The following is a 26,263-nucleotide window of genomic DNA, read 5'->3' as shown; positions in this document are numbered from 1 at the left end:
GTACACACTACACACTACACACTACACACATACAGTACACACTGTACACACTACACACACAGTACACACAGTACACACAGTACACACTACACACAGTACACACTACACACAGTACACACTGTACACAGTACACACAGTACACACTACACACAGTACACACACACAGTACACAGTACACACAGTACACACTACACACAGTACACACAGTACACACAGTACACACTACACACAGTACACATAGTACACACAGTACACACAGTACACACTACACACAGTACACACTACACACAGTACACACTACACACAGTACACACAGTACACACTACACACAGTACACACTACACACAGTACACACTACACACAGTACACACTACACACAGTACACATAGTACACACTACACACAGTACACACTACACACAGTACACACTGTACACACTACACACAGTACACAGTACACACAGTACACACTACACACAGTACACACTACACACAGTACACACAGTACACACAGTACACACTACACACAGTACACATAGTACACACAGTACACACAGTACACACTACACACAGTACACACTACACACAGTACACACTACACACAGTACACACAGTACACACTACACACAGTACACACAGTACACATAGTACACATAGTACACATAGTACACACTACACACAGTACACACTACACACAGTACACACTACACACAGTACACACAGTACACACTACACACAGTACACACTACACACAGTACACACAGTACACACTACACACAGTACACACTACACACAGTACACACAGTACACACTACACACAGTACACACTACACACAGTACACACACACAGTACACACTACACACAGTACACACAGTACACACTACACACAGTACACACACACACACAGTACACACTACACACTACACACAGTACACACACACTACACACAGTACACACTACACACAGTACACACACACTACACACACACACAGTAAACACTACACACAGTACACACAAAGTACACACTACACACAGTACACACACAGTACACTCACCCCTCATGATGCCATCTATTTTGTGAAGTGCACCAATCCCTCCTGCAGCAAAACACCCCTACAACATGATGCTGCCACCCCCGTGCTTCACAGTTGGGATGGTTTTCTTCAGCTTGCAAGACTCCCCCTTTTTCCTCCAAACATGATGATGGTCATTATGGCCAAACAGTTCTATTTTTGTTTCATCAGACCAGAGGACATTTCTCCAAAAAGTACCATCTTTGTCCCGTGTGCAGTTGGCGGGTTTGGAGCAGTGGCTTCTTCCTTGCTGAGCGGCCTTTCAGGTTATGTCGATACAGGACTCGTTTTACTGTGGATATAGATACTTTTGTACCCGTTTCCTCCAGCATCTTCACAACAACTTTGCTGTTGTTCTGGGATTGATTTGCACTTTTCTCACCAAATTACGTTCATCTCTAGGAGACAGAACGTGTCTCCTTCCTGAGCGGTATGATGGCTGCGTGGACCCATGGTGTTTATACTTGCGTACTATTGTTTGTACAGATGAACGTGGTACCTTCAGGCATTTGGAAATTGCTCCCAAGGATGAACCAGACTAGTGGAGGTCTATAATTTTTTTTCTGAGGTCTTGGCTGATTTCTTTTGATTTTCCCATGATGTCAAGCAAAGAGGCACTGAGTTTGAAGGTTGGCCTTGAAATACACCCACAGGTACACCTCCAATTGACTCAAATGATGTCAATTAGCCCATCAGAAGTTTCTGGAATTTTCCAAGCTGTTTAAAGGCACAGTCAACTTAGTGTATGTAAACTTCTGATCCACTGGAATTGTGATACAGTGAATTATAAGTGAAATAATCTGTCTGTAAACAATTGTTGGAAAAATGACTTGTGTCCTGCACAAAGTAGATGTCCTAACCAACTTGGCAAAACTATAGTTTGTTAAGAAGAAATTTGTGGAGTGGTTGAAAAACGAGTTTTAATGACTCCAACCTAAGTGTATGTAAACTTCCCACTGCAGCTGTATGTGTTGTTTGTAGTTTGATTTGTCACATGCACCAGTCCAGTGAAGTGCTGAACAGCTCTACCCAACAGGGCAATATAAACTGGCTGTTTAATGTGTGATGGGTGTATAGTATTGCAGTGTTTCCCAACTCCAGTCCTCCACTACCCCCAACAGTCCAACTCCAGTCCTCCAGTAACCCAAACAGCCCAACTCCAGTCCTCCTGTACCCCCCAACAGCCCAACTCCAGTCCTCCCGTACCCCCAACAGCCCAACTCCAGTCCTCCTGTACCCCCAACTGACCTGATACCTACAGAGAACCATTCACACTGACCCAATACCTACAGAGAACCATTCACACTGACCTGATACCTACAGAGAACCATTCACACTGACCTGATACCTACAGAGAACCATTCACACTGACCTGATACCTACAGAGAACCATTCACACTGACCAGATACCTACAGAGAACCATTCACTCAGACCTGAAACCTACAGAGAACCATTCACACATACCTGATACCTACAGAGAACCATTCACTCAGACCTGATACCTGTAGAGAACCATTCACACTGACCTGATACCTACAGAGAACCATTCACTCAGACCTGATACCTGTAGAGAACCATTCACACTGACATGATACCTACAGAGAACCATTCACTCAGACCTGATACCTGTAGAGAACCATTCACACTGACCTGATACCTGTAGAGAACCATTCACACTGACCTGATACCTACAGAGAACCATTCACACTGACCTGATACCTGTAGAGAACCATTCACACTGACCTGATACCTACAGAGAACCATTCACACTGATCTGATACCTACAGAGAACCATTCACTCAGACCTGATACCTGTAGAGAACCATTCACACTGACCTGATACCTGTAGAGAACCATTCACACTGACATGATACCTACAGAGAACCATTCACTCAGACCTGATACCTGTAGAGAACCATTCACTCAGACCTGATACCTGTAGAGAACCATTCACACTGACCTAATACCTGTAGAGAACCATTCACACTGACCCAATACCTGTAGAGAACCATTCACACTGACATGATACCTGTAGAGAACCATTCACACTGACCTGATACCTGTAGAGAACCATTCACACTGACCCAATACCTGTAGAGAACCATTCACACTGACATGATACCTACAGAGAACCATTCACACTGACCCGATATCTACAGAGAACCATTCACTCAGACCTGATACCTACAGAGAACCATTCACACTGACCTGATACCTACAGAGAACCATTCACACTGACCTGATACCTGTAGAGAACCATTCACACTGACCTGATACCTACAGAGAACCATTCACACTGACCCAATACCTACAGAGAACCATTCACACTGACATGATACCTACAGAGAACCATTCACACTGACCCGATACCTACAGAGAACCATTCACACTGACCCAATACCTACAGAGAACCATTCACACTGACATGATACCTACAGAGAACCATTCACACTGACATGATACCTACAGAGAACCATTCACACTGACCCAATACCTACAGAGAACCATTCACACTGACATGATACCTACAGAGAACCATTCACACTGACATGATACCTACAGAGAACCATTCACACTGACCCAATACCTACAGAGAACCATTCACACTGACATGATACCTACAGAGAACCATTCACACTGACCCGATACCTACAGAGAACCATTCACACTGACCCAATACCTACAGAGAACCATTCACACTGACATGATACCTACAGAGAACCATTCACACTGACATGATACCTACAGAGAACCATTCACACTGACCCAATACCTACAGAGAACCATTCACACTGACATGATACCTACAGAGAACCATTCACACTGACATGATACCTACAGAGAACCATTCACACTGACCCAATACCTACAGAGAACCATTCACACTGACATGATACCTACAGAGAACCATTCACACTGACATGATACCTACAGAGAACCATTCACACTGACCTAATACCTACAGAGAACCATTCACACTGACCCGATACCTACAGAGATCCATTCACTCAGACCTGATACCTGTGTTTTGGGTACAGGGTCTGTGGAAATGCAGGAGTAATAACCCCAAGCGTCTTTCAGACACGCCAACAGCTGCTCTAAAGGAGCTGGCATGGTGTGTTAGTGTGATCTTTGTATGGGTATGAAATGGGTATATTTTTGGTTCCACCCAAGGCAAAAGCAGCCTCAGCTGTTCCTGTGCAATACGCACTCACATTCCACAACATAGTCAAACTCAATACATCTAGACAGCAAACAAATAGTCCCACCTGACACATGCATTAATCTGATATCATCCCCCTCAATAACCTCCCCAACATGATGATACATTCATCTGATATCATCCCCCTCAACAACCTCCCCAACATGATGATACATTCATCTGATATCATCCCTTCTCCCCCTCAATAACCTCCCCAACATGGTGATACATTCATCTGATATCATCCCTTCTCCCCCTCAATAACCTCCCCAACATGGTGATACATTCATCTGATATCATCCCCCTCAATAACCTCCCCAACATGGTGATACATTCATCTGATATCATCCCACCTCCCCCTCAATAACCTCCCAAACATGGTGATACATTCATCTGTTATCATCCCCTTCAATAACCTCCCCAACATGATGATACATTAATCTGATATCATCCCCTCAATAACCTCCCCAACATGGTGATACATTCATCTGTTATCATCCCCCTCAATAACCTCCCCAACATGGTGATACATTCATCTGTTATCATCCCCCTCAATAACCTCCCCAACATGATGATACATTCATATGATATCATCCCCCTCAATAACCTCCCCAACATGGTGATACATTCATCTGATATCATCCCCCTCAATAACCTCCCCAACATGGTGATACATTTATCTGATATCATCCCCCTCAATAACCTCCCCAACATGGTGATACATTCATCTGATATCATCCCTCAATAACCTCCCCAACATGGTGATACATTCATCTGATATCATCCCCTCAATAACCTCCCAACATGATGATACATTCATCTGATATCATCCCTGTCAATAACCTCCCCAACATGATGATACATTCATCTGATATCATCCCCCTCAATAACCTCCCCAACATGGTGATACATTCATCTGATATCATCCCCCTCAATAACCTCCCCAACATGGTGATACATTCATCTGATATCATCCCCCTCAATAACCTCCCCAACATGGTGATACATTCATCCGATATCATCCCCCTCAATAACCTCCCCAACATGATGATACATTCATCTGATATCATCCCCCTCAATAACCTCCCCAACATGGTGATACATTCATCTGATATCATCCACCTCAATAACCTCCCCAACATGATGATACATTCATCTGTTATCATCCCCCTCAATAACCTCCCCAACATGGTGATACATTCATCTGATATCATCCCCCTCAATAACCTCCCCAACATGGTGATACATTCATCCGATATCATCCCCCTCAATAACCTCCCCAACATGATGATACATTCATCTGATATTATCCCCCTCAATAACCTCCCCAACATGGTGATACATTCATCTGATATCATCCACCTCAATAACCTCCCCAACATGATGATACATTCATCTGGTATCATCCCCCTCAATAACCTCCCCAACATGGTGATACATTCATCTGGTATCATGCCCCTCAATAACCTCCCCAACATGGTGATACATTCATCTGATATCATCCCCCTCAATAACCTCCCCAACATGGTGATACATTCATCTGATATCATCCCCTCAATAACCTCCCCAACATGGTGATACATTCATCTGATATCATCCCCCTCAATAACCTCCCCAACATGGTGATACATTCATCTGATATCATCCCCTCAATAACCTCCCCAACATGGTGATACATTCATCTGATATCATCCCCTCAATAACCTCCCCAACATGGTGATACATTCATCTGTTATCATCCCCCTCAATAACCTCCCCAACATGGTGATACATTTATCTGATATCATCCCCTCAATAACCTCCCCAACATGGTGATACATTCATCTGATATCATCCCCCTCAATAACCTCCCCAACATGGTGATACATTTATCTGATATCATCCCCCTCAATAACCTCCCCAACATGATGATACATTCATCTGATATCATCCCCCTCAATAACCTCCCCAACATGGTGATACATTCATCTGATATCATCCCCCTCAATAACCTCCCCAACATGGTGATATATTCATCTGATATCATCCCCCTCAATAACCTCCCCAACATGGTGATACATTCATCTGGTATCATCCCCCTCAATAACCTCCCCAACATGGTGATACATTCATCTGATATCATCCCACCTCCCCCTCAATAACCTCCCCAACATGATGATACATTCATCTGATATCATCCCCCTCAATAACCTCCCCAACATGGTGATACATTCATCTGATATCATCCCCCTCAATAACCTCCCCAACATGATGATACATTCATCTGATATCATCCCCCTCAATAACCTCCCCAACATGATGATACATTCATCTGATATCATCCCCCTCAATAACCTCCCCAACATGGTGATACATTCATCTGATATCATCCCCCATCCCCCTCAATAACCTCCCCAACATGGTGATACATTCATCTGATATCATCCCCCTCAATAACCTCCCGAACATGATGATACATTCATCTGATATCATCCCTTCTCCCCCTCAATAACCTCCCCAACATGATGATACATTCATCTGATATCATCCCCCTCAATAACCTCCCCAACATGATGATACATTCATCTGATATCATCCCCCTCAATAACCTCCCCAACATGATGATACATTCATCTGATATCATCCCACCTCCCCCTCAATAACCTCCCCAACATGGTGATACATTCATCTGATATCATCCCCCTCAATAACCTCCCCAACATGATGATACATTCATCTGATATCATCCCCCTCAATAACCTCCCCAACATGATGATACATTCATCTGTTATCATCCCCCAATAACCTCCCCAACATGGTGATACATTCATCTGTTATCATCCCCTCAATAACCTCCCCAACATGATGATACATTCATCTGATATCATCCCCCTCAATAACCTCCCCAACATGGTGATACATTCATCTGATATCATCCCCCTCAATAACCTCCCCAACATGATGATACATTCATCTGTTATCATCCCCCTCAATAACCTCCCCAACATGATGATACATTCATCTGATATCATCCCCCTCAATAACCTCCCCAACATGGTGATACATTCATCTGATATCATCCCCCCTCAATAACCTCCCCAACATGATGATACATTCATCTGATATCATCCCCCTCAATAACCTCCCCAACATGGTGATACATTCATCTGATATCATCCCTTCTCCCCCTCAATAACCTCCCCAACATGATGATACATTCATCTGATATCATCCCCCTCCCCCTCAATAACCTCCCCAACATGATGATACATTCATCTGATATCATCCCCCTCAATAACCTCCCCAACATGGTGATACATTCATCTGATATCATCCCCCTCAATAACCTCCCCAACATGGTGATACATTCATCTGTTATCATCCCCCTCAATAACCTCCCCAACATGGTGATACATTCATCTGATATCATCCCCCTCAATAACCTCCCCAACATGATGATACATTCATCTGATATCATCCCCCTCAATAACCTCCCCAACATGGTGATACATTCATCTGATATCATCCCCCTCAATAACCTCCCCAACATGGTGATATATTAATCTGATATCATCCCCCTCAATAACCTCCCCAACATGGTGATACATACATCTGATATCATCCCCCTCCCCTCAATAACCTCCCCAACATGGTGATACATTCATCTGATATCATCCCCCTCAATAACCTCCCCAACATGGTGATACATTCATCTGATATCATCCCCCTCAATAACCTCCCCAACATGATGATACATTCATCTGATATCATCCCACCTCCCCCTCAATAACCTCCCCAACATGGTGATACATTCATCTGATATCATCCCTTCTCCCCCTCAATAACCTCCCCAACATGATGATACATTCATCTGATATCATCCCCGTCAATAACCTCCCCAACATGATGATACATTCATCTGATATCATCCCCCAATAACCTCCCCAACATGGTGATACATTCATCTGATATCATCCCACCTCCCCCTCAATAACCTCCCCAACATGATGATACATTCATCTGATATCATCCCCCTCAATAACCTCCCCAACATGATGATACATTCATCTGATATCATCCCCCATCAATAACCTCCCCAACATGATGATACATTCATCTGATATCATCCCCCTCAATAACCTCCCCAACATGGTGATACATTTATCTGATATCATCCCCCTCAATAACCTCCCCAACATGGTGATACATTCATCTGATATCATCCCCCTCAATAACCTCCCCAACATGGTGATACATTCATCTGATATCATCCCCCTCAAAAACCTCCCCAACATGGTGATACATTCATCTGATATCATCCCCCTCAATAACCTCCCCAACATGGTGATACATTCATCTGATATCATCCCACCTCCCCTCAATAACCTCCCCAACATGGTGATACATTCATCTGATATCATCCCCCTCAATAACCTCCCCAACATGATGATACATTCATCTGATATCATCCCCCTCAATAACCTCCCCAACATGGTGATACATTTATCTGATATCGTCCCCCTCAATAACCTCCCCAACATGGTGATACATTCATCTGATATCATCCCCCTCAATAACCTCCCCAACATGATGATACATTCATCTGATATCATCCCTTCTCCCCCTCAATAACCTCCCCAACATGGTGATACATTCATCTGATATCATCCCTTCTCCCCCTCAATAACCTCCCCAACATGGTGATACATTCATCTGATATCATCCCCCTCAATAACCTCCCCAACATGGTGATACATTCATCTGATATCATCCCTTCTCCCCTCAATAACCTCCCCAACATGGTGATACATTCATCTGGTATCATCCCCCTCAATAACCTCCCCAACATGGTGATACATTCATCTGTTATCATCCCCCTCAATAACCTCACCAACATGATGATACATTCATCTGATATCATCCCCCCTCAATAACCTCCCCAACATGGTGATACATTCATCTGTTATCATCCCCCTCAATAACCTCCCCAACATGATGATACATTCATGGTTAACAACCCTCTGGGTCCTGGTCAACAACCCTCTGGGTCCTGGTTAACAACCCTATGGGTCCTGGTTAACAACCCTATGGGTCCTGGTTAACAACCCTATGGGTCCTGGTTAACAACCCTATGGGTCCTGGTTAACATCCCTATGGGTCCTGGTTAACAACCCAATGGGTCCTGGTTAACAACCCTCTGGGTCCTGGTCAACAACCCTCTGGGTCCTGGTTAACAGCCCTCTGGGTCCTGGTTAACAACCCTCTGGGTCCTGGTCAACAACCCTCTGGGTCCTGGTTAACAGCCCTCTGGTTCCTGGTCAACAACCCTCTGGGTCCTGGTTAACAGCCCTCTGGTTCCTAGTTAACAACCCTCTGGGTCCTGGTTAACAACAACCCTCTGGGTCCTGTCCTGGTTAACAACCCTCTGGGACCTGGTCAACAACCCTCTGGGACCTGGTCAACAACCCTCTGGGTCCTGGTTAACAACCCTCTGGGTCCTGGTTAACAACCCTCTGGGTCCTGGTTAACAACCCTCTGGGTCCTGGTCAACAACCCTCTGGGACCTGGTCAACAACCCTCTGGGTCCTGGTTAACAACCCTCTGGGTCCTGGTTAACAACCCTCTGGGTCCTGGTTAACAACCCTCTGGGTCCTGGTTAACAACCCTCTGGGACCTGGTCAACAACCCTCTGGGTCCTGGTTAACAACCCTCTGGGTCCTGGTTAACAACCCTCTGGGTCCTGGTTAACAACCCTCTGGGACCTGGTCAAAGCCCTCTGGGTCCTGGTTAACAACCCTCTGGGTCCTGGTTAACAACCCTCTGGGTCCTGGTCAACAACCCTCTGGGTCCTGGTTAACAGCCCTCTGGGTCCTGGTTAACAACCCTATGTGTCCTGGTTAACAACCCTCTGGGTCCTGGTCAACAACCCTCTGGGTCCTGGTTAACAGCCCTCTGGGTCCTGGTTAACAACCCTATGTGTCCTGGTTAACAACCCTCTGGGTCCTGGTCAACAACCCTCTGGGTCCTGGTTAACAGCCCACTGGTTCCTGGTCAACAACCCTCTGGGTCCTGGTTAACAGCCCTCTGGTTCCTAGTTAACAACCCTCTGGGTCCTGGTTAACAACAACCCTCTGGGTCCTGTCCTGGTTAACAACCCTCTGGGACCTGGTCAACAACCCTCTGGGACCTGGTCAACAACCCTCTGGGTCCTGGTTAACAACCCTCTGGGTCCTGGTTAACAACCCTCTGGGTCCTGATTAACAACCCTCTGGGTCCTGGTCAACAACCCTCTGGGACCTGGTCAACAACCCTCTGGGTCCTGGTTAACAACCCTCTGGGTCCTGGTTAACAACCCTCTGGGTCCTGGTTAACAACCCTCTGGGTCCTGGTTAACAACCCTCTGGGACCTGGTCAACAACCCTCTGGGTCCTGGTTAACAACCCTCTGGGACCTGGTCAACAACCCTCTGGGTCCTGGTTAACAACCCTCTGGGTCCTGGTTAACAACCCTCTGGGTCCTGGTTAACAACCATCTGGGACCTGGTCAAAGCCCTCTGGGTCCTGGTTAACAACCCTCTGGGTCCTGGTTAACAACCCTCTGGGTCCTGGTCAACAACCCTCTGGGTCCTGGTTAACAGCCCTCTGGGTCCTGGTTAACAACCCTATGTGTCCTGGTTAACAACCCTCTGGGTCCTGGTCAACAACCCTCTGGGTCCTGGTTAACAGCCCTCTGGGTCCTGGTTAACAACCCTATGTGTCCTGGTTAACAACCCTCTGGGTCCTGGTCAACAACCCTCTGGGTCCTGGTTAACAGCCCACTGGTTCCTGGTCAACAACCCTCTGGGTCCTGGTTAACAGCCCTCTGGTTCCTAGTTAACAACCCTCTGGGTCCTGGTTAACAACAACCCTCTGGGTCCTGTCCTGGTTAACAACCCTCTGGGACCTGGTCAACAACCCTCTGGGACCTGGTCAACAACCCTCTGGGTCCTGGTTAACAACCCTCTGGGTCCTGGTTAACAACCCTCTGGGTCCTGATTAACAACCCTCTGGGTCCTGGTCAACAACCCTCTGGGACCTGGTCAACAACCCTCTGGGTCCTGGTTAACAACCCTCTGGGTCCTGGTTAACAACCCTCTGGGTCCTGGTTAACAACCCTCTGGGTCCTGGTTAACAACCCTCTGGGACCTGGTCAACAACCCTCTGGGTCCTGGTTAACAACCCTCTGGGTCCTGGTTAACAACCCTCTGGCTCCTGGTTAACAACCCTCTGGGACCTGGTCAAAGCCCTCTGGGTCCTGGTTAACAACCCTCTGGGTCCTGGTTAACAACCCTCTGGGTCCTGGTTAACAACAATGCTCTGGGTCCTGGTTAACAGCCCTCTGGGTCCTGGTTAACAACCCTCTGGGTCCTGGTTAACAACCCTCTGGGTCCTGGTTAACAACCCTCTGGGTCCTGGTTAACAACCCTCTGGGTCCTGGTTAACAACGCTCTGGGTCCTGTTCTGGTTAACAACCCTCTGGGTCCTGGTCAACAACCCTCTGGGTCCTGGTTAACAACCCTCTGGGTCCTGGTTAACAACCCTATGGGTCCTGGTTAACAACCCTCTGGGACCTGGTTATGACCCTATGTGTCCTGGTTAAAACCCTCTGGGTCCTGGTTATGACCCTATGTGTCCTGGTTAAAACCCTCTGGGTCCTGGTTATGACCCTATGGGTCCTGGTTATGACCCTATGGGTCCTGGTTATGACCCCATGGGTGGGGTGGACAGAGGGGTGGGGGGATCAGTGTAAAGCAGAAACCTGTTGACTTTTGTGCTGGGCATCCTGTTGTTCTGCTGTGCCAACGTCTTTGTGTTGTGATTTGATTCGCCACTTGATCAAACACCCCAGGTGGCTGTGGTGACGTACATTTTCTGTTTGGTGCCATGCTCTGCTCAGTCAACACCTGCTGTTCTATGTCTGCTGACTCATTTAGACCGGAAAGGGCCGTAGGACACACACACACACACGCACGCACACACACCGGCCCCAGTGCGGTAGGAGACAGTAGATGTATTAGAAAGGGCATCAGGCTCCAACCAGTGCATCTATGAAATGAGGCCCTGTACCTCCTCCAAATGAGGCCCTTATACCCCCTCCAAATGAGGCCCTTATACCCCCTCCAAATGAGGTCCTGAACCCCCTCCAAATGAGGCCCTTATACCCCCTCCAAATGAGGCCCTTATACCCCCTCCAAATGAGACCCTGTACCCCCTCCAAATGAGGCCCTGTACCCCTCCAAATGAGACCCTGTACCCCCTCCAAATGAGGCCCTTATACCCTCTCCAAATGAGGCCCTGTACCCCCTCCAAATGAGACACTGTACCCCCTCCAAATGAGGCCCTTATACCCCCTCCAAATGAGGCCCTGTACCCCTCCAAATGAGGCCCTGTACCCTCCAAATGAGGCCCTGTACCCCCTCCAAATGAGACCCTGTACCCCTCCAAATGAGACCCTGTACCCCCTCCAAATGAGACACTGTACCCCTCCAAATGAGGCCCTTATACCCCCTCCAAATGAGGCCCTGTCCCCCCTCCAAATGAGGCCCTGTACCCCCTTCAAATGAGACACTGTACCCCCTCCAAATGAGACACTGTACCCCCTCCAAATGAGGCCCTTCTACCCCTCCAAATGAGGCCCTTATACCCCCTCCAAATGAGGCCCTGTACCTCCTCCAAATGAGACCCTGTACCCCCTCCAAATGAGGCCCTTATACCCCCTCCAAATGAGGCCCTGTACCCCCTCCAAATGAGGCCCTTATACCCTCCAAATGAGGCTCTGTACCCCTCCAAATGAGGCCCTGTACCCTCCAAATGAGGCCCTGTACCCTCCAAATGAGGCCCTGTACCTCCTCCAAATGAGACCCTGTACCCCTTCCAAATGAGACACTGTACCCCCTCCAAATGAGGCCCTTATACCCCCTCCAAATGAGGCCCTTATACTCCCTCCAAATGAGGCCCTGTCCCCCCTCCAAATGAGGCCCTGTACCCCCTTCAAATGAGACACTGTACCCTCCAAATGAGGCCCTGTACCCTCCAAATGAGGCCCTATACCCCCTCCAAATGAGACCCTGTACCCCTCCAAATGAGACACTGTACCCTCCAAATGAGACACTGTACCCCCTCCAAATGAGGCCCTTATACCCCCTCCAAATGAGACACTGTACCCTCCAAATGAGGCCCTTATACCCCCTCCAAATGAGGCCCTTATACTCCCTCCAAATGAGGCCCTGTCCCCCCTCCAAATGAGGCCCTGTACCCCCTTCAAATGAGACACTGTACCCCCTCCAAATGAGACACTGTACCCTCCAAATGAGGCCCTTCTACCCCTCCAAATGAGGCCCTTATACCCCCTCCAAATGAGACCCTGTACCCCCTCCAAATGAGACCCTGTACCTCCTCCAAATGAGGCCCTTATACCCCCTCCAAATGAGGCCCTTATACCCCCTCCAAATGAGGCCCTTATACCCCCTCCAAATGATGCCCTGTCCCCCCTCCAAATGAGGCCCTGTACCCCCTCCAAATGAGGCCCTTATACCCCCTCCAAATAAGGCCCTTATACACCCTCCAAATGAGGCCCTTATACACCCTCCAAATGAGGCCCTTATACCCCCTCCAAATGAGGCCCTTATACCCCCTCCAAATGAGGCCCTTATACCCCCTCCAAATGAGGCCCTTATACACCCTCCAAATAAGGCCCTTATACACCCTCCAAATGAGGCCCTGTACCCCCTCCAAATGAGACCCTATGCCATCACCAGCAAGATCAACATCTGATTTGAGAATGTGTGTGTGTGTGTGTGTGTGTGTGTGTGTGTGTGTGTGTGTGTGTGTGTGTGTGTGTGTGTGTGTGTGTGTGTGTGTGTGTGTAACCCTCTGTTCTCTCTCCTCAGTCAGGGCTGGTGTACACGGAGGAGGAATGGGAGAGAGAATGGAACGAGCTGCTGAAACTAGCTTCTAGTGAACCGCGTACACACAGCAGCAAGAACAACAACAATACTGTAGGGTGAGTATCACACACACACACACACACACACACACACACACACACACACACACACACACACACACACACACACACACACACACACACACACACACACACACACACACACACACACACACACACACACACACACACACACACACACACACACACACAACGGAGAGCAATGAGCACCAAACTAGTTTACTGTTGGATAGCTGAGTATTGAGACTGTCATGGGTCATTGACTACTAGATCAGTTATGATGGTGTCTGGTTGATGTCTGTATAAAGCCCTGACTATGGTGTCTATAGGTCAATATCAGATCAGTTATGATGGTGTCTATAGGTCAATACCAGATCAGTTATGATGTTGTGTCTATAGGTCAATACTAGATCAGTTATGATGGTGTCTATAGGTCAATACTAGATCAGTTATGATCGTGTCTATAGGTCAATACCAGATCAGTTATGATGGTGTCTATAGGTCAATACTAGATCAGTTATGATCGTGTCTATAGGTCAATACCAGATCAGTTATGATGGTGTCTGGTTGATGTCTGTATAAAGCCCTGACTATGGTGTCTATAGGTCAATATCAGATCAGTTATGATGTTGTGTCTATAGGCCAATCTAATCAGTTATGATGGTGTCTATAGGTCAATACCAGATCAGTTATGATGTTGTGTCTATAGGTCAATACCAGATCAGTTATGATGTTGTCTATAGGTCAATACCAGATCAGTTATGATGTTGTCTATAGGTCAATACCAGATCAGTTATGATGGTGTCTATAGGTCAATACCAGATCAGTTATGATGGTGTCTATAGGTCAATACCAGATCAGTTATGATCGTGTCTATAGGTCAATACCAGATCAGTTATGATGTTGTCTATAGGTCAATATCAGATCAGTTATGATGTTGTCTATAGATCAATATCAGATCAGTTATGATGGTGTCTATAGGTCAATATCAGATCAGTTATGATGGTGTCTATGGGCCAATCAGATCAGTTATGATGGTGTCGATGGGCCAATCAGATCAGTTATGATGGTGTCTATAGATCAATACCAGATCAGTTATGATGGTGTCTATAGATCAATATCAGATCTGCTATGTTGTCTATAGGTCAATATCAGATCAGTTATGATGGTGTCTATGGGCCAATCAGATCAGTTATGATGGTGTCTATAGATCAATACCAGATCAGTTATGATGGTGTCTATAGATCAATATCAGATCTGCTATGTTGTCTATAGGTCAATATCAGATCAGTTATGATGGTGTCTATGGGCCAATCAGATCAGTTATGATGGTGTCTATGGGCCAATCAGATCACACCTAAAGCAGGATGCTCGGTTATGTAAAAGACTTGACATTCAAATATCAGCCAAAATTAGAGGTATATATTTGGAAATGTTTACCCAGTAGATCTAAATGGTTTGTGAGTGTCTGACAGGGGTTGTGTCTTGACACAGGGTGGATAACTCAGAGGACCCTGTGTATGAGAGTCTGGAGGAGTTTCATGTGTTTGTCCTGGCTCACGTGCTGCGTCGACCAATCATAGTGGTGGCTGACACCATGCTACGGGACTCAGGGGGAGAGGGTGAGTACACACGCCATGCTACGGGACTCAGGGGGAGAGGGTGAGTACACACGCCATGCTACGGGACTCAGGGGGAGAGGGTGAGTACACACGCCATGCTACGGGACTCAGGGGGAGAGGGTGAGTACACGCCATGCTACGGGACTCAGGGGGAGAGGGTGAGTACACACGCCATGCTACGGGACTCAGGGGGAGAGGGTGAGTACACACGCCATGCTACGGGACTCAGGGGGAGAGGGTGAGTACACACGCCATGCTACGGGACTCAGGGGGAGAGGGTGAGTACACACGCCATGCTACGGGACTCAGGGGGAGAGGGTGAGTACACACACCATGCTACGGGATTCAGGGGAGATAGATGCTATGTACTGCAGAGACCCATTATAGTGGTGGCTAAATGCTACATACTGCAGAGACCCATTATAGTGGTGGCTAAATGCTACATACTACAGAGACCCATTATAGTGGTGGCTAAATGCTACATACTGCAGAGACCCATTGTAGTGGTGGTTAGATGCTACATACTGCAGAGACCCATTATAGTGGTGGCTAGATGCTACGTACCGCAGAGATCCATTGTAGTTGTGGTTAGATGCTAGGTGCTCAGAGGCCCATTGTAGTGGTGGCTAGATGCTACGTACCGCAGAGATCCATTGTAGTTGTGGTTAGATGCTAGGTGCTCAGAGGCCCATTGTAGTGGTGGCTAGATGCTACGTACCGCAGAGATCCATTGTAGTTGTGGTTAGATGCTAGGTGCTCAGAGGCCCATTGTAGTGGTGGCTAGATGCTATGTACTGCAGAGACCCATTGTAGTGGTGGCTAGATGCTACATACTGCAGAGACCCATTGTACTGGTGGCTAGATGCTATATACTGCAGAGATCCATTGTTGTGGTGGTTAGATGCTAGGTGCTCAGAAACTCAGGAATATTCTCGAATCCCAGAGCAGGAGAAGGTGAAAAATCTGCTGATGTGCCCTTGAGCAAGACACTTAACCCTAATTGCCTGAGGGTCACCGTTAATAATGGCAGTCCCTGGCAGTGACCCTACTCTTCCAGGTGGTCTCAGGGGGAGTTGGAATAAGCAAAAATTAATAAAAAATAATAAACAAATTCACACATGTATTAATACTCACTTGTACGATGTGTGAAATAGGACAAATATAAGTATCCACCAAAATTATTATGAATTATTATGAATTATTATAAATTATTATGAATTATTATGAATTATTATAAATTATTATGAATTATTATGGATTATTGTAAATTATTATGAATTATTATACATTATTATGAATTATTATGAATTATTATACATTATTATAAAGTATTATGAATTATTATAAATTATTATAAATTATTATGAATTATTATACATTATTATACATTATTATGAATTATTATACATTATTATACATTATTATAAATTATTATGGATTGTTGTAAATTATTATGAATTATTATGAATTATTATACATTATTATGAATTATTATACATTATTATAAAGTATTATGAATTATTATAATTTTTTTATAAATTATTATAAATTATTATGAATTATTATACATTATTATAAATTATCATGGATTATTGTAAATTATTATACATTATTATAAATTATTGTGAATTATTATTATTACATATTCACACCACAGACGTACCTGCTCTCAAAACCCAAAGAAGACGAACGGTCTGACTCAGAGTCACGTATCTAGAGAGTTCGAGAGGACATTTTAGGTTTCTGCATTATGATGCGTTTATATGACATTACGTTGCATGGCAGCCATTTTAGGTTTCTGCATTATGATGCGTTTATATGACATTACGTTGCATGGCAGCCATTTTAGGTTTCTGCATTATGATGCGTTTCTATGACATTACGTTGCATGGCAGCCATTTTAGGTTTCTGCATTATGATGCGTTTCTATGACATTACGTTGCATGGCAGCCATTTTAGGTTTCTGCATTATGATGCGTTTATATGACATTACGTTGCATGGCAGCCGTGGTAGCTCCCCATAGGCAACATGGGACCGATAGCGGTTCACATCATTCTCAGGAATTTTTAACAATGCTATCTATGTACAAGATTTCATATTCTTGTCGTATATTGATATACGGAATGCTCAAAGGCACTAACATGGCGTCCAAAAGCTGGCCCAACTCTTTAGACATATGGCTCTGGTAAGACTCATTTGCATAAATCGAACTACTCTCATTCCTAGATGGGACAAACGGAGAACTCCAGACTGGGCCTTTCATCTCAACCTCTAACTGCCTGACCTCTTCTCCCCTCCCCCAGCATTTGCCCCCATCCCGTTTGGAGGGCTGTACCTGCCCCTGGAGGTGCCTCCTAACCTGTGCCACTGCTCCCCCCTGGTCCTAGCTTACGACCAGGCACACTTCTCTGCCCTGGTGTCCATGGAGCAGAAGGACCAGCACCAAGAACAAGGTAAGACAGACGACTGGAAGTTGACTGGGAATGTCCTAATATGTATACCGTAACTCTTAAGGGGACTGAGGATGTCCTAATATGTATACTATAACACCTAAGGAGACTGAGGATGTCCTAATATGTATACCATAACTGCTAAGGGGACTGAGGATGTCCTAATATGTATACCGTAACACCTAAGGGGACTGAGGATGTCCTAATATGTATACCGTAACCCCTAAATTGATTGATGATGTCCTAATATGTATACCGTAACCCCTAAATTGATTGATGATGTCCTAATATGTATACCGTAACCCCTAAATTGATTGATGATGTCCTAATATGTATACCGTAACCCCTAATGTGCCTAAGGATGTCCTAAATAGTGTACCGGACTGCTTAGGTAACTGAGGATTTCCGGAAATGTATCCCGTTTACACCAAGGTGTCTGAAGATGTCTTAAAGTGGATTCCTACCAGTGGAGGCTGGTGAGAGGAGCTATAGGAGGACGGGCTCATTGTAATGGCTGGAATGGAATCAATAGAACGCTATCAAACACATCAAACATATGGAAACCACATGTTTGACTCCGTTCCTTTTATGCCATTCCAGCCATTACAATGAGCCCGTCCTCCTAAAGCTCCTCCAACCAGCCTCCACTGATTCCTGCTGCTCAAACCTAATCTCCATGTTATGTAGAGGAAGCAGGTAGACAGACATGCAGTCTGTTTTCTAGAGGAAGCAGGTAGACAGACATACAGTCTGTTATCTACAGGAAGCAGGTAGACAGACATACAATCTGTTATCTAGAGGAAGCAGGTAGACAGACATACAGTCTGTTATCTAGAGGAAGCAGGTAGACAGACATACAGTCTGTTTTCTAGAGGAAGCAGGTAGACAGACATACAGTCTGTTATGTAGAGGAAGCAGGTAGACACACATACAGTCTGTTATCTAGAGGAAGCAGGTAGACAGACATACAGTCTTATCTAGATGAAGCAGGTAGACATACAGTCTTATCTAGAGGAAGCAGGTAGACAGACATGCAGTCTGTTATCTAGAGGAAGCAGGTAGACAGACATACAGTCTGTTATCTAGAGGAAGCAGGTAGACAGACATACAGTCTGCTATGTAGATGAAGCAGGTAGACAGACATACAGTCTGCTATGTAGATGAAGCAGGTAGCTACAGGGCTGGCTACACTACAGAGACCCTTTGTGTTAGTCTGCCCTCTGTGGGCCTCTTTTCACCCTCCCTCCCCTCCTTTCACCCTCCCTACCTCCCCCTCTTTCACCCTCCCTCCATCCCCTCCTTTCTCCCTCCCTCCCTACCTCCCTCCTTTCTCCCTCCCTCCCTACCTCCCCTCCTTTCACCCTCCCTCCCTCCCTCCCTTTCACCCTCCCTACTTCCCTCCTTTCACCCTCCCTCCCTCCCTCCCCTCCCTCAACACTCCCTCCCTCCCTACCTCCCCTCCTTTCTCCCTCCCTCCCTACCTCCCCTCCTTTCACCCTCCCTCCCTCCCTCCCTTTCACCCTCCCTACTTCCCTCCTTTCACCCTCCCTCCCTCCCCTCCCTTCAACACTCCCTCCCTCCCTACCTCCCCTCCTTTTCACCCTCCCTCCCTACTTCCCCTCCTTTCACCCTCCCTCCCTACCTCCCCTCCTTTCTCCCACCCTCCCTCCCTTCCTTTCGCCCCTCCCTCCCCTCCTTTCACCCTCCCTCCGCTCCTTTCTCCCTCCCTCCCTACCTCCCCTCCTTTCATCCTCCCTCCCCTCCTTTCACCCTCCCTCCCTACTTGCCCTCCCCTTCACCCTCCCTCCCTCCCTCCCCTCCTTTCTCCCACCCTCCCTCCCCTCCTTTCACCCTCCCTCCCCTCCTTTCACCCTCCCTCCCTACCTCCCCTCCTTTCACCCTCCCTCCCTACCTCCCCTCCTCTCACCCTCTCTCCCTACCTCCCCTCCTTTCACCCTCCCTTCCTACCTCCCCTCCTTTCACCCTCCCTCCCTACCTCCCCTCCTTTCACCCTCCCTCCCTACCTCCCTTCCTTTCTCCCTCCCTCCCTACCTCCCCTCCTTTCTCCCTCCCTCCATACCTCCCCTCCTTTCACCCTCCCTCCCTCCCTCCCTCCCCTCCTTTCACCCTCCCTCCCTCCCCTCCTTTCACCCTCCCTCCCTCCCTCCCCTCCTTTCACCCTCCCTCCCTCCCCTCCTTTCACCCTCCCTCCCTCCTCCCCTCCTTTCACCCTCCCTACCTCCCCTCCTTTCACCCTCCCTCCCTCCCCTCCTTTCACCCTCCCTCCCTCCCCTCCTTTCACCCTCCCTTCCTCCCCTCCTTTCACCCTCCCCCCTCCCCTCATTTCACCCTCCCTCCCTCCCTCCTCCTTTCACCCTCCCTACCTCCCCTCCTTTCACCCTCCCTCCCTCCCCTCATTTCACCCTCCCTCCTTTCACCCTCCCTACCTCCCCTCCTTTAACCCTCCCTCCCTCCCCTCCTTTCTCCCTCACTCCCTACCTCCCTCCTTTCACCCTCCCTCCCCTCCTTTCACCCTCCCTACCTCCCCTCCTTTAACCCTCCCTCCCTCCCCTCCTTTCTCCCTCACTCCCTACCTCCCTCCTTTCACCCTCCCTCCCTCCCCTCATTTCACCCTCCCTCCTTTCACCCTCCCTCCCCTCCCCTCCTTTCACCCTCCCTACCTCCCCTCCTTTCACCCTCACTCCCTCCCTCCTCCTTTCACCCTCCCTCCCCTCCTTTCACCATCCCTACCTTCCCTCCTTTCACCCTCCCTCCCCTCCTTTCACCCTCCCTACCTCCCCTCCTTTCACCCTCCCTCCCCCTCCTTTCACCCTCCCTCCCCTCCCCTCCCCCTTCACCCTCACTCCCTACCTCCCCTCCTTTCACCCTCACTCCCTCCCTCCCCTCCTTTCACCCTCCCTCCCTCCTTTCACCCTCCCTACCTCCCTCCTTTCACCCTCCCTCCCCCTCCTTTCACCCTCCCTCCCCTCCTTTCACCCTCCCTACCTCCCCTCCTTTCACCCTCCCCTCCCCCTCCTTTCACCCTCCCTCCCTCCCCTCCCTTCACCCTCACTCCCTACCTCCCTCCTTTCACCCTCCCTCCCTCCCTCCCCTCCTTTCACCCTCCCTCCCCCCTCCTCTTCACCCCTCCCTCCCTCCCTCCCCTCCTTTCACCCTCCCTCCCTCCCTCCCCCTCCTTTCACCCTCCCTCCCTCCCCCTCCCTTCACCCTCCCTACCTTCCCTCCTTTCACCCTCCTACCTCCCCTCCTTTCACCCCTCCCTACCTCCCCTCCTTTCACCCTCCCTCCCCCCCCCTCCTTCACCCTCCCTCCCTCCCCTCCCCTTCACCCTCACTCCCTACCTCCCCTCCCTTCACCCTCACTCCCTACCTCCCCTCCTTTCACCCTCCCTCCTCCCCTCCTTTCACCCTCCCTCCTCCCCTCCTCTCACCCTCCCTCCCTCCTCCCTCCCCTCCTCTCACCCTCCTCCCTCCCTCCCTCCCCTCCTTTCACCCTCCCTCCCTCCTCCCTTCACCCTCCCTCCCTCCCTCCTCCTTCACCCTCCCTCCCTCCCTCCCCCCTCACCCTCCCTCCCTCCCTCCCTTCACCTCCTCCCTCCCTCCCCTCCTTTCACCCTCCCTCCCTCCTCCTTTCCTCACCCTTTCCTTCTCTTCCCTGGGAAGGCATAGGGCTGCATGGACAGACAGCTCACACTAGATAGCCTGGAACACGGCCCAGTTTGGCCTTCCCTTCCTGCTTATGGAGAAGGGTGGGGGAGAGAGAGAGAGAGAGGGAGAGGGAGAGAGAGAGACTAGAGAGAGAGAGCTGGACTAGGGAGAGAGAGAGGGAGAGAGACTAGAGAGAGAGAGAGAGAGCTGGACTAGGGAGAGAGAGAGAGAGAGACTAGGGAGAGAGGGAGAGAGATGAGAGAGAGAGACTAGAGAAAGAGCGAGACTAGGGAGATGGAGAGAGAGAGACTTGAGAGGGAGAGAGAGAGAGACTAGAGAGAGAGAGACTAGAGAGAGAGAGACTAAAGAGAGAGTGCGAGACTAGGGAGAGAGAGAGACCAGAGAGAGAGCGAGACTAGGGAGAGAGAGAGAGACTAGGGAGAGAGAGAGAGAGACTAGGGAGAGAGGGAGAGAGATGAGAGAGAGAGACTAGAGAGAGAGCAAGACTAGGGAGATGGAGAGAGAAAGAGACTTGAGAGAGAGGGAGAGAGAGAGAGACTAGAGAGAGAGAGACTAGAGAGAGAGAGACTAAAGAGAGAGTGCGAGACTAGGGAGAGAGAGAGACCAGAGAGAGAGAGAGGGAGAGAGAGGGAGACTAGAGAGAGCGAGAGAGAGACTAGAGAGAGAGACTAGAGAGAGACTAGAGAGAGAGAGACTAGAGAGAGAGAGACTAGAGAGAGAGACAGAGAATCTTTTTTTCTCTCTCCCTTATAATAACAATCTGACTCTTTGTCCTTCCCAGCATTGCTGGTTTTCTATGCTTGTTTTATTGCTGTGGTGTAGCATATGACTAAAGCCAGTCTATGTAAACAGCTGCAGTTATTTAAAACTATTTATAGATTGACTCATATTATTTTAACATTTCCTGCTTTACACTAAGTTGGCCCAATCAGCATTTCCCCAGCCTTCCACTGAAATGAAGGAGGCCATTTTATCTTAAAGCCTCTATTTCCTTCAACACTCTTGCTGACTAATGACTGAAAGGTTGACGCATGTCTGAAACGTGAAACGTACCCAAAACGTGAACATACATGTATCATCATTAACGACAGTATTAGTAATTCCGTCTTCTCGGTTGAACTCTTATCTGTGCCATTGTGTTTTGGTAGTGGGGTGTAAATACACATAATCGCCACCAGAGGGCAGCGCCGACTAAATGAAAGGAGCCGTTTGTGCAGCCGGTGAGGGAGGGACTACAGCGCTGTTTAACACAGACAGTAATGCTCTTTTCTTTTTGTTCCAGTCCAACACTAACACACCTGATTCAACTAATCAGCTCATCATCAAACCCTTATTTAGTTAAATCCCGTGTGCTACTGTTGTGATGGAACGAACATGTTCTGTCCCGTGGGCCCCCACCAGGTTGCCGTACTATTTTTTATTTAAACTTTATTTAACTAACAAAATCAATTTTATTCATTTATTTTTTAACTAGGCCAGTTAGTTAAGACCAAATTCTTATTTACTATCGCTGCTATTTTTTATTTAAACTTTATTTAACTAACAAAATCAATTTTATTCATTTATTTTTTACTAGGCCAGTTAGTTAAGACCAAATTCTTATTTACTATCGCTGCTATTTTTTATTTAAACGTTATTTAACTAACAAAATACATTTTATTCATTTATTTTTTAACTAGGCCAGTTGTCATTGGATTCCGTCGATGTGTTCTGAGATGAGTTCTATTAGACAAAGGGTTGTAAGGCAGCTCGCTGTGGAATCACACAGCCGTGTTGCCTTACAGGTGGTCTAAAGGCTTGTTTTGACAGCTGCTGCGTTTGATAACCACCATTTTGTGTCAAACTACTGTATTCATACTGTATCCGTGGGTCTACTATCTCTCTCGTAGAAATATAGGGTCTCTATCTCTTTTCGACCACCATTTTGTGTCAAACTGTATTCATACTGGTTTCATAAGCTATCTGTGTCAAACTGCTGGTTGTATCTGGATACTATTCTCCCATTTAGCACAATCAAATGGAAGATCTGTGTTGTTCAGTGTTCCTTGATAGCTGTAGTGTTTGTGACCTTCGTGTCCCAGACAGGTTTCTACCAGTCTCTGTTTACTATAGAGAGGAACACAGCACACCACCACACGTTGAGGCTAGCTAGACCAGACACACTGACTGTTCATGGATGAGTCCCAGACGACACCCTGAACCCTACACAGTGCACTACTTTTTGACCAGAGCGCGTAGTCCCAAATAGAAACCCTGTTCTCTTTGTAGCGCACTACCGTGGTCAAAAGTAGTGCACTATATAAGGGCGTAGGGTACCATTTGGGGCACAGACCCCAATGCTTCCCTGTTTGCATCTCGTTGTTCTGTTCTCGTTTGGAACTCTGATAAACATTCTAGAACACTGTTCCAGAACTACTACTGGCTTCATTGTGATGTCATGCCATGTTCCAGTCAGAAGCTCCTCTGCCTACAGTATCTACAAATACAAAGGTACAATTTCAATCAATTAGCCCATGTGTCAGATAACATTTCTACATTACCAGGTGAGGTCAAATCAAATCAAATCAAATTATATTTGTCACATACACATGGTTAGCAGATGTTAATGCGAGTGTAGCGAAATGCTTGTGCTTCTAGTTCCGACAATGCAGTAATAACCAACAAGTAATCTAACTAACAATTCCAAAACTACTGTCTTATACACACAAGTGTAAGGGGATAAAGAATATGTACATAAAGATATATGAATGAGTGATGGTACAGAGCAGCATAGGCAAGATACAGTAGATGGTATCGAGTACAGTATATACATATGATATGAGTATGTAAACAAAGTGGCATAGTTAAGTGGCTAGTGATACATGTATTACATAAGGATGCAGTAGATGATATAGAGTACAGTATATACATATGAGATGAATAATGTAGGGTATGTAAACATTATATTAAGTAGCATTGTTTAAAGTGGCTAGTGATATATTTTACATCAATTCCCATCAATTCCCATTATTAAAGTGGCTGGAGTTGAGTCAGTGTGTTGGCAGCAGCCACTCAATGTTAGTGGTGGCTGTTTAACAGTCTGATGGCCTTGAGATAGAAGCTGTTTTTAAGTCTCTCAGTCCCAGCTTTGATGCACCTGTACTGACCTCGCCTTCTGGATGATAGCGGGGTGAACAGGCAGTGGCTCGGTGGTTGTTGTCCTTGATGATCTTTATGGCCTTCCTGTGACATCGGGTGGTGTAGGTGTCCTGGAGGGCAGGTAGTTTGCCCCCGGTGATACGTTGTGCAGACCTCACTACCCTCTGGAGAGCCTTACGGTTGTGGGCGGAGCAATTGCCGTACCAGGCGGTGATACAGCCCGCCAGGATGCTCTCGATTGTGCATCTGTAGAAGTTTGTGAGTGCTTTTGGTGACAAGCCGAATTTCTTCAGCCTCCTGAGGTTGAAGAGGCGCTGCTGCGCCTTCTTCACGATGCTGTCTGTGTGAGTGGACCAATTCAGTGTGTCTGTGATGTGTACGCCGAGGAACTTAAAACTTACTACCCTCTCCACTACTGTTCCATCGATGTGGATAGGGGTGTTCCCTCTGCTGTTTCCTGAAGTCCACAATCATCTCCTTAGTTTTGTTGACGTGTGTGAGGTTATTGTCCTGACACCACACTCCGAGGGCCCTCACCTTCTCCCTGTAGGCCGTCTCGTCGTTGTTGGTAATCAAGCCTACCACTGTTGTGTCGTCCGCAAACTAGATGATTGAGTTGGAGGCGTGCGTGGCCACCATCCATACGTCATCAAATGCTGTGCCCAGGGGCCTTGACCTCCAGGGGACCCCCATGGTTTTTTAGGGTGGCAGGTAGCCTAGTGGTTAGAGCGTTGGGCCAGTAACCGAAAGGTTGCTTGATCGAATCCCTGAGCTGACAAGATAAAAATCTGTCGTTCTGCCCCTGAACAGTTAACCCACTGGGGGGGTGCTAAAGTGTTTTGCACGTGAGGTGGGTAGGCCCCGCCCGTAAATCTTGCTTCGGGCCCCCGAAAGGCGAGAGGCGCTTCTGGTTGTACTCTGTGCAAATTGTTGCCAGGAGCAGGGAGGGAGTTATTCAGGGAGAGGATGAGGGAGGGAGGGTTCAGGGGTCATTAAGTGAGCGGGAGGGAGGGAGATTTTTCTGGGGAAGGGGTGAGAAAGGGGCCGATGGGTTGTTCTAGGACAGACGCTGAGGTTCTTGTCAACAGAAGAGCCGTAAACACT

The 26,263-nt window shown here is 47.4% G+C and overlaps 1 protein-coding gene across 1 annotated transcript in view; it reads left to right on the top strand.

Moving 5' to 3' along the window:
• LOC135538356 (OTU domain-containing protein 7A-like) overlaps positions 1-26,263 on the top strand; it is a gene marked incomplete at its 5' end in the record, with an annotated part of 83,891 nt that overhangs the window by 42,710 nt on the left and 14,918 nt on the right. Inside the window, one exon of the mRNA XM_064964275.1 lies at positions 18,186-18,335. Within this exon, the coding sequence (XP_064820347.1) occupies positions 18,186-18,335 (150 nt within the window). The remainder of the gene's footprint in view (positions 1-18,185; positions 18,336-26,263) is intronic.

This window comes from Oncorhynchus masou, unplaced genomic scaffold, assembly GCF_036934945.1.
Source record: "Oncorhynchus masou masou isolate Uvic2021 unplaced genomic scaffold, UVic_Omas_1.1 unplaced_scaffold_944, whole genome shotgun sequence".
Classification (NCBI taxonomy): domain Eukaryota; kingdom Metazoa; phylum Chordata; class Actinopteri; order Salmoniformes; family Salmonidae; genus Oncorhynchus; species Oncorhynchus masou.
This window is presented reverse-complemented; position numbering and strand designations above follow the sequence as displayed.